The sequence below is a fragment of the Etheostoma spectabile genome, chromosome 19 (assembly GCF_008692095.1).
Source record: "Etheostoma spectabile isolate EspeVRDwgs_2016 chromosome 19, UIUC_Espe_1.0, whole genome shotgun sequence".
NCBI lineage: Eukaryota > Metazoa > Chordata > Actinopteri > Perciformes > Percidae > Etheostoma > Etheostoma spectabile.
The window spans coordinates 12,760,852-12,770,818 of record NC_045751.1 but is presented as its reverse complement, the minus strand read 5'-3'; the positions used below and the strand labels follow the sequence as shown (position 1 = coordinate 12,770,818).

General features: G+C 40.8%; 1 protein-coding gene across 2 annotated transcripts in view; it reads left to right on the top strand.

Annotated features, from left to right (window-relative positions):
• Positions 1 to 7,623, top strand: part of mfap3l (microfibril associated protein 3 like) — an 8,516-nt gene extending 893 nt beyond the window's left edge. The window contains exons 2-3 of one of the 2 annotated variants that reach the window (XM_032544545.1): positions 1,160 to 1,554; positions 5,936 to 7,450. In XM_032544545.1, the coding sequence (XP_032400436.1) occupies positions 1,233 to 1,554; positions 5,936 to 6,879 (1,266 nt within the window). In that variant the 5' untranslated portion in view covers positions 1,160 to 1,232 and the 3' untranslated portion in view covers positions 6,880 to 7,450. Of the gene's footprint in view, positions 1 to 1,128; positions 1,555 to 5,935 lie in introns of those variants that run through there. The other variant, XM_032544546.1, reaches the window with a different exon arrangement.
• Positions 7,624 to 9,967: the final 2,344 nt, after the last annotated feature.

Genomic DNA, 9,967 nt, shown 5'->3' with positions numbered 1-9,967 from the left:
CGCATCGAGTTGAAAAACTTCAGAGATCGGAAAAACGTATGACGCCATTTAACTTTAAAGCAAAAATAACGGTTGGCTGAATACAGGTGATTTGATAGTTGCCTAGCAAGAATCACAAAAGATCCAGTTGGTCTGATCGGAACGTGTTCAACAAGGTAAAAGCAGCGCAGTGCGCCTCGCGGTTTGCAACCTGCAAACGCGCTCGGTCCGATGCCATCTTCGGGGGCTGTATGTGTGGCACTGGCAAGGATTTGACAAAGGAAATAGACGGAGCCCACGCGCCGCTCCGTTATGTTGTTGCGGGGCTTTGTTATTACATTAATTAAACAAATATGTGCTAACACAGATAATAACGTTACAAATGATGTGTTTTGATACATATGTATTTCTATATGATGCAACTGCTTTTAGCTGTGACACGTAGCCTACAGTAATAGCTAACGTTAGATTTGAATAACGGAATGAACACGACCAATATGTTAGTAAAATGCTACAGATTTTCCAACGATTTTTGTGTGCGCTAAGACTTATTTTGCTTCAAATATAAGTTGTTTTAGTTAATGCTGCAAGACAAAGGAAATGTCCATCGTTTTAATAATACAAAACCAAAAATGGCAATTAGGAACTTAAAGCATTTGTGAGGTTGCAACAAGCAGACTTTTGGTATTTTTGCTTAATAATTAACGAAATCAGTAATCATCAATAAAATAACCTTGGAGGGGAAACAACTAAATATCGATAGTAGATTTATTTAACTAGGGATTCAAAGATGAAACGACGATAAATCGAAAACTATTTTTACAGTCAATAGTATAGGTCATTTTTCAAGCTTGTTCTAGCTTCTCAAATATGAAGACTTACTCCTTCTCTCTGTTTAATATAATTGTAAATGGAATATCTTTGGGTTTTGGAGTGTAAGTTGAACAAAACAAGCAATTTGAAGACTTCACCTTGGCCTCTGGGAAATTGTGAGGGGCAGATTCATAATAATGAAAATAATCTTAAATATTAGGTGAAGTCCGGTAGTCATTTTAGGACTAGTTATAAAACAGCTTCCTTATCAGTTTGTTCCAGCTGTTGAGTGTCAAGTCTTGAACAGACACAGTAAGTTTTATCTTGCACCAGGTCTGATTAACACGTCACTTTCTTGTATTTTAAGTCACAGAACTGGATTCCAAATTGCCTTCTACTATCAAGAGATAGCCAGCCTGCTGGATGGAGACCCAGAAGGAATGACTGAGTCTCCTTCCCCTTGGGTGACACACCGACAGTTCCAGAAAATGCACTGGGCCAGTGGATATGTTATTTTGGTCCTGGTGTTCCTTATCGCCTCTCACACCAATGGGGCCTTATCTCTGGACACGGATGGAAACCGTACAGAACCCGGCAATGTGACAGATAGCGGATTTGTCCCAGTTGTGTTCACAAAAGTGGGCCAGATAATTGCTCGTGAGGGGAAAAGCGCGCTGATTGATTGCAATGTCACCGGAGAGCCTTTCCCCAGTGTTCAGTGGTTCAACTCCCATGGAGACCGTCTGGACACCGAGATGAATGGTGAGACAGACTCTACTGTTACTTTAAACCTGGCTTCCTGTTCTCTTTGTCACCAGCACTGCCCGTCAATGATACTTTCAGAAGAAGTGAATACAAAATAGTGTCAAGTTTGTTATTTATTATGAAAAAGCCTTTGCAAGTTAAGAAATAGACATTTAGGTGCATTTATAAATTGTAGGGAGTTGGATAGTTACGGTACAGTAGTACACAGTACATGCACGCTACAGGCCTTCCCCCTGGAAATGGTGTCACAGATGTGGTACGCCACTCAGATCCTTTATTTTGTAAATCGTCTGTCACTATATTATTGGGTATATTTATTGTAATACTGTACATTTTCTAGAAAATTGATTTAGAAACTTAATGAATAATCATATCAACATAATCTACACAATTCTGTTTCTGACTAATCCAGTGAATTACAATTATTGGTAAATAAAGAAGTCATCATATTGATGCATAAATCATTCTAAAATTAAAGTCTAATATTGCCATAAAGCAGTTGAGCAGTTTCTATATATATCACATTACATATCACCCACCCCAATCAACAGATATTTTATTTAGAGTTGGACGCCATTGGTATTACTGTATTGTAATGTAGTACACAGGTAACAGTACCAAGGATACTCGCATAAACGTGGAAAACATTGCTACTTCCCACTGGGAAATAGGACAGTAACGTTTCCGGATGCTCTGATACACAGAAATCCACAGCCAGTGTCTTACATTGAAAACAATAGTTACAATCTGTGTTTCAGTGCACATCATCTCAGGGACACAGAGCACCAATCAGAGCAAGTGTTTAGGTATCACCTGTGTCTTTTAGGGCCAGGGAAAAGTGTTAAAAATGTTGAAGCTAAAGTCAAAGAACAGGAAATCAACTCACCTACTGGTTGAGTCTCCATCTGGATACTCAATGTGTGACAGCATTACAGTTACACCAAAATAAAGATATAATGATATAGTATTTTAAAGCACATTTGGATTTTGGATGATAATGGTGGTTTACACTGTTTAACAAGAAAAAGGGAAGAGTGAAAAGACAAGACAGGAACTGAAGACCTTGTGTACAATGATGATTTTAGTCTTGGTTCCAGTTAGATATGACGTAGACGTTTCTTTCTGAATCTTTAGTCCTCATGTTCAGAAGTCAGGCCATCAGTTCCTGAAGAAGGGCAATTTAGCTCAATTATTGGGCATTTTGTCAGGGAACAGTGATTATGTCCCTGCTGTGATTGGAGGTGTTCGCCAATTAGGTTCAGGAAAAAATTCCGAAAGTTTTCACTATTGATTTCCATTCAAGCCGAGCCTCCACCGCTCGTGTTTGAATATTGTGATTCACCTAAGAGAAGGAATGCAAAGCGAGGAGTTATTTTGATGCTTCTCCAGAGCTAGCCTGTTGAAACCTGCCATCAGAAACGAGAGGCAGCATTGTTATTATGACCCACAAACCCAGAGCTGCGTCTGTACCATTACAGAGCTTCTCCCCTGGGCTACACACAGGAATATAATTAGGGAGGGGTTGACTGTCGCCGCAGCAGGCACTACTTACTCAGTAACAAACATGGGTTACTAACAGAGCAGTTTTACCAACCTTGCTTGTTTCTTCTGCAAATGTTTGTCTATTACTCATGCTGCTTCTTTTTCTTCTTTCCCTCCAAACTCGCTTGTAGTATTGGGCAGCACATCAATCGCATTACATGATCTGATGGTGGAGGTAAAATTAGAACTCTTCGTCTCACATGAATAGGTGGATGGGCGGGACGCTGTTGTCGGCCAGGCTACATTTCCTGACCTTTCCTCCTGAGGATACCAGTGTGGGAAATTGATCGTGCTAGCAGTGGAGAAGACAGCAGCAATGATTTTTATGCTCTCTTCCAGACTACAGATTTACAAGCACCTTTTGTGATATTTGTCCATCTTTACTCCCACACAGTAAAGACAGCAGGTAGTTGAGGAGGAGTTGCAGGTCATTTCACTAAAATGTCACTGCTTGGGGATAAATGCGAGTCGTCCTTAAGGGCCAGTTCAGGACAAAGCACAAACCTTACAGTATACAGTTTTTTTAGAAGCTGTTTTCAACCAAAGTTAGAAAACACTAATAACAGTTGGCAGAACAGTCAACAGCCCGTTTAGCTTAGCTTAGCATAAAGACTGAAAACAAGTAGAAACCGCTACACTGGCTCTGTTTTACGGTAACACACCAGCCCCTCTAAAGCTCACTAATTAACACATGATATCTTGTTTGTTTATTCCATACATAAACCAAAGTGTAAAAACAACTATTTGCAGTTTTACTGGGGTTTTGTGTCTGTTTTGACTATTTCTTGGCTCAAAACAATTGCCACCATTAGGAAGTGCCGGCAGGCTGTTTACTTTCTTTGTGCTAAGCTAGGCTAACAATCTGCACGATATGACCTAAAATCAAAATCACGATTAATTGCACATTTGACCTTGATAAGGAGAAATGAACGATAATTGATCACCTTCTTCTAAATCATCTTTTCCGAAACAAAAATGTTTCCAGATGACGGACACTGCAGTTTTTTTTGGCAGTTGCTCAGTCGACTCGGACTTGGTGTTTGAGTTATCCTCCATTATGCTTTCCATGCGGATGACTGGTCCCGGGCAAAGTCACATGACTACACACATGGTGGAATGTTTTTAAGGAGAAAGTAGGCCTATCAACAGGAATAAATTATCAAAATTATTGTCATGGTAAAAATACATCGATAACCATCTGTTGCCCTCTTGATCCCTTAGCTTTATATTTAACAGTCAGGCATGAGAGTGGCATCCGTCTACTTATATAACTCCCACCAGAAAGTAAACAAGCGGACTTTCCAAAATGTTCATCCATTCCTTTGAACTGCATGAAGGCATCACCATATAGGTCGATCAGTTTATCAGTCAAGGTATTTACCTTGTTACTTTGATAGGAACTGATAACCAAAGCAAATAATGGATTTTCACCCGACATACTACAGCCAGGCGTCACACACAGATATAAACTTGTACATGGACTCATGCTTGGATTGGTACATTTGAAGATATTAAAACTAACTTATGCATTCGACTTGAAAGCACAAATTTTATCCAGAAGCTGTAATAGATAGCATCAAAAGTTAACTTACTACAGGTGTCGCACGACCAGCGTTGCTGGTCACTGTATGTAGTTCCAGCTTCTACCTGTGTCCTTTTTACATTGTATTCAAATTTTACAAAGGCTCTGGTTGCTAATGGACTAGATGTTAACTCACTTTGCAACAGCCTCTGTTTGAAAGTTCTAGTGCGCTTTCACATTTGATAAAATTGCGACAGTGGAAAATTGTTATTTTTGTAATTTGAGAGAACTGACCCTTTAAATCATGTTGTAACGCTTGTTCAACTTAACCCCAACATGTAAATAGAACTTTCCTGTTTTGATTATTCAAACCTCACACAGAGCAGCCGCGCCACCTGTTTAAATATTGAAGGCATGGCAGGAATATGAAGGTCACTGATTCTCTCCTGTTTAAACTCCCAGTCTGATATACAGCGTGCACTAACACGGCACATACAGAACATAGAGTGGCTTTACATTTTAGAGCCTAAGGCTGAGATGAGCACAGATGGAGGCTCATACATGAGATCACAGTGCAAGCAGCAGTTTTGGAGGACTGCTAGGTTTAACGGCACTTGATTTTTTCATTGAAAACAATGTGTTCGGTTGAGCAGTCAGACTCCATAAAAAAAGGGTTAGAACAGTGCAACATAAGCAGATCTGAGTGAGCAAGTTCCTCTTAGAAAGCAGCAAACATCAGCTGCATTAACACTGCAGAGGAGAGTCTACTGTTAAATCACACAGCAGAGGAACAGATAGATTGGGTTGAAACTTTGACCTCAAAGAGAGTTAGTAGGCCAACCTCATATTTAGTGGGTTATGCAGTGAGGTTGGGTGTTTTTTAAAAGCAGGTACATAAGCAAAGTCCAATTTTTCACCACATAGTACCACAAGTAATGGACTGGCTGTTGTATTTGTACTGCTTTGAGAATTTGTCAAAGAGTAGCGGGTTAAAACCTGTAGGTAAAGGTTTATTGCAACTCAGGTTTATTTGTTATAGCATTGGCGTCATCAGTTATGATAATGATTGCATTCACTTGGTGAATGCAATCATTATGAGATCATGAGTCTCATTTCATGAGCTCTCTGTGAGAACATTCGCAAAAAATATGTCTAGTGGTAAAAAAGTCAGATACACGTAAGCAGAAGATAAAGAGCTACGGAAACAACAAATCCCAAGTTGTTATAAACCATAGTTTCTTTATTTATTTGTCCGTTTTTTGTTTTGTTACGCAGTGCTTTATGTATTGTGACTTTCTCCGATTCTTTCTGCAGGGGATAAGTGGTGGCTGCTGGACACTGGTGTTTTAAACATCACCAGCATCGAGTTTGCAGACCGTGGAAAGTACACCTGCATGGCGTCCAACGTGCACGGCAGTTCCAACTGCACAGTGACGCTGCGGGTGATCTTCACCAATGGTGACATGGGCGTGTATTACATGGTGGTTTGTCTGGTGACCTTCACCATCATTATGGCCCTGAACATCACACGCCTCTGCATGATGAGCAGCCACCTGAAGAAGACCGAGAAAGCCATCAATGAATTCTTCCGTACCGAGGGCGCCGAAAAGCTGCAGAAGGCCTTTGAGATAGCCAAGCGAATTCCCATCATCACCTCGGCCAAGACGCTGGAGTTGGCCAAGGTGACGCAGTTCAAGACCATGGAGTTTGCGCGGTACATCGAGGAACTGGCTCGCAGCATTCCGCTGCCGCCACTTATTATGAATTGTCGCACCTTCATGGAGGAGATCCTGGAGGTGGTGGGCGTGGAGGAGATGAGGCACACCTTTGTCAGACAAGCGCCCGAGGGATGCCGCGACACAGTGAGCAGGGCCATTGGGCCAAGAGACATCTTCTCCATCCTGCAGGAGAGGGAGCGTGAGAGACAGCGAGGGCAGGAGAGGGAGCGCAGCGAATCCCCCGCCGCTGACTCGGAGAACTCCTCAGTTCACGAGCAGCCACAGCACATCGCCATCCAGGTGTCGGTCCACCCCCAGCTCGCCATCGAGGGTTACTGCAGCATCGAAGAGCCACCTCAGCCGGAGGCCACACCCTCCTCGCCTTCCCCCTCCTCCCCCCCACCACTCGCTCCTCTTGACCCCGAGGAGCAGCCTGAGGCCGAGGGCGAGGGCGAGCAGGACACCGACCAGGCTGCACCCGAAGCGACAGCCGCAAACGATACCCCCCCCTGCCAGGTGTTTTACGAGAGCCACGTGTGACAAGCCCTAGAGAAACAATAAAATATCCTGCTATGCATTTCCACTTGAAAACCAGAAGAGGTCAACATTTTTAATTTCCCATTTTGGAGTGAAACAATCACATTTTTCATTTAACTTTTCTGGAGGGACAATCTCTTGAAACCTTTGTTCTGACAATAAATCATGAGATTTTCATGAGGAAATCATGAGAGTCACTCTAGACTTTCATGCTTGATTGTACACAGCAGGGGTAATCAATAATATTAATGTAATAAGCAGTGATTGTAAGGTGATGAGATGTTGAGATTTTTATAGCTCAGACTATTATTTAAAGAAATAGGGTACTCACAGGGGAGGGGGGGTTTAGTGCTTGGGGTTTTCATGACTCCTGAAATCTGCCTCAAGCTGCTCTTCATGCCGTTTTTCAAACCATGAAAGCTAAGCTTCCTTTATCTGCTCAAGATTCACATCCAGCTCCTGTTCCAGCTGGTCTGCCGTTATTGCGCAACGTCCTGCTCACCTAGAGATGCATGCTGGACTGAAAAAATAATTTGGTCAACATTTCATGATTGTACAGCCTCCTGTATTTCTACAAAAAACAAACAAGACAGTTAAATCCTTAAAATGTGTGTATAGTAATTACCTGACTGGGTCACACACCTCTGGGTAGAGTGTTTGTTTCTTTTGAAATATTTAAGTATTATATCATTAGAGTATTATTACCCATTGTGGTGTAATTTTGTTAATCAGCTAGTTTAAGCTGTAGAAACATTTTTTTAGTGTCTATTCTATAAAAATGTCTCCTCAGTAGAGAAGAGTTGCTTTTTTTTCCTCCGCCATGTACTGTGTTAGGGTTTTTATTTAATTTCTGACCTGTTCTTAGCAATGTCTCGCTTCTGCAGAGGCTTTACAGTACAGTTGCATTTCTGCTGCATGTGCGACAGAGGGGACAGTGGGACTCAAATAACTCTTTTCTTTCTTCTTTTGCTTGGCTAACAGTCCAGTCTGTGGCGGAGATGAACTGGATGCTCTTCGGCTTTTGCTGGTGATCTTGAGATGGCTTTTTTTTGTAGTGAAATAAAATAGAAGTGTAAAACAACAACAACATTATCACAGTTTGGTTGGTTTTGTTTTTGTCTTCATCCGTTAGTCTCACACAAATAACTTTTTAAACCTTTGTTCACAAATGTCTGTTAAATCAGAAAACTACTCAAAGGGTTCATAGGTTTTGAAATTTGAAATACGCAAATTCCAGGCCTGGAAAGGTTTTGGAAAAATAAAAAGACCCAAAAAGTTTTGGAAAAGTTATGGAATATTTTTTTTTTTATGAACCTGTATACCACAAACATTGTCACTCATTTTATTGTTAACCCTCTGAGGATAAACGTTAACACAGATTTTTATTCTTATTGTATAATGTCGACTGAGATTTTCAGGAATTCATAGTCATGGAAATTTGCCGAAAAGTATTGGTTAAAATGTACCCTGTACTCATAACTGCAGAATTTGCTTTAGAATCATGTTTTAAAGTTTTCTTAGGTATCAAAGTAATTCACTGATAGCTGTCTGTACAACCAAACAAAACTACTAATAGCTCATATACTGTTAGTGGTGCCAATTTGCCAAAATGTAAACAAATATAGGCCAAAAAAAAAACACGACTTAAGTTGTAGCCTACAGCTCACTTAGCTCACCTAGGTTCACCTTGGTCATTGGGCATGGAGCCACGGTTACAAGCTCGTCTTCTGATGTGATAAAGGTGAGGAGGAGGACATGGATCTGCTGACAGAACTGGAAACCTGTCTCGAATAATGAAGCTGTTTGCTTGAAAAAAAAAAAGAGTAAAGTAGACTGAATTATCTGAGTAATTGTCCAAAAAATGTAACGTTACACTCTGACTTTAGACATGCAGGGAAAATGTCTGCTTTAAAACTCCAGATAAAGCTGGCACTACAATTTCTGTGATACCAAGTGTACACTGACATTTTCCCACTATACCACATACACCCCGTTGTTGAAAGGAATGCCATTAGAATAACAAAGATTCTTTCCAAAACCTCTCTAACTACACCAAAGATTGTTAATGTGTGAATTTAATATGGAATCAGGAGTGGCAATCCCATTTGTTCTTCTCAAAGCAGAAGCAGTGGAAGCTTACTGAAGCCGGCAGGTGAACAAAAAAAAAGAAATGTCTCAGGTTCAGACCGGGCCATGAATGATTTATGTCCTGAACAGGACACGAGGAGAGGACATGGAGCAGTCCAACTCTCAGACACTCAGCCACTGTCATGTCTCTGAGCTACTTTTAAACTCAGAAAACAAAGTGGATTTTTTATTTTTTTATTTTTTTACAAAGGCTAGTCTGTGTTTGGGAAATGTGAGGCTCCTATCACTTTCCCCGGACTCAATCCAAAACCTCTCCTAATCCACTCCCACCCCTGGGTGCTAACAGTAAAGCCACTGTTAACGCTAACGGTGATGCAGACAGACTGAATCGACTAAAAACCAGAAGAAAACCACCTAGTGTGATGTACTGCGTTCATGAATACAGAATGTGAAACCTTATGACACAGAAGCCCTGCAGTAAAGCTCTTAGTCAAAGACTGCTCTTACTTAATGTGAAGAATTTCCTTTAAATATGGATTTTAAACTGTAAACCAATGACCAATTAGGAAGATAAAGGCTTTTTGATTTGAAAGAGTAGAAGAGTAGTTTGTTGCCCCATACTTGTGCAAGAGGAGTTCACCATTAAAGATTTACTCCGGTGGTTACGTATTGCATTTCCATAAAGTGCTGGGACTTGCGAGTGGCCGATTACGGTTCGAGCACCAACCAAAAATGTGTTTGTAGCCCCATGAATCAAAACTTGTCAGATTCTGAATCATGTTTATTTATTCTTTTCATCAAATGTTTCCTTCAAAATTATGATAATTCTGCTATTAATTATAGCAGTTTATGTGCAGCTGATTGGTGTTAAGACCAATTTAACATTTGAGAACACAGAGTTGACAGTCCTTAAAACAGCAGTCAGCACAATATGCACAGCACCAAAGGTCCCCTTACTCACTTTTTCTGGAGCTTTTGATCACACAGTCAGTTATAATTGCAC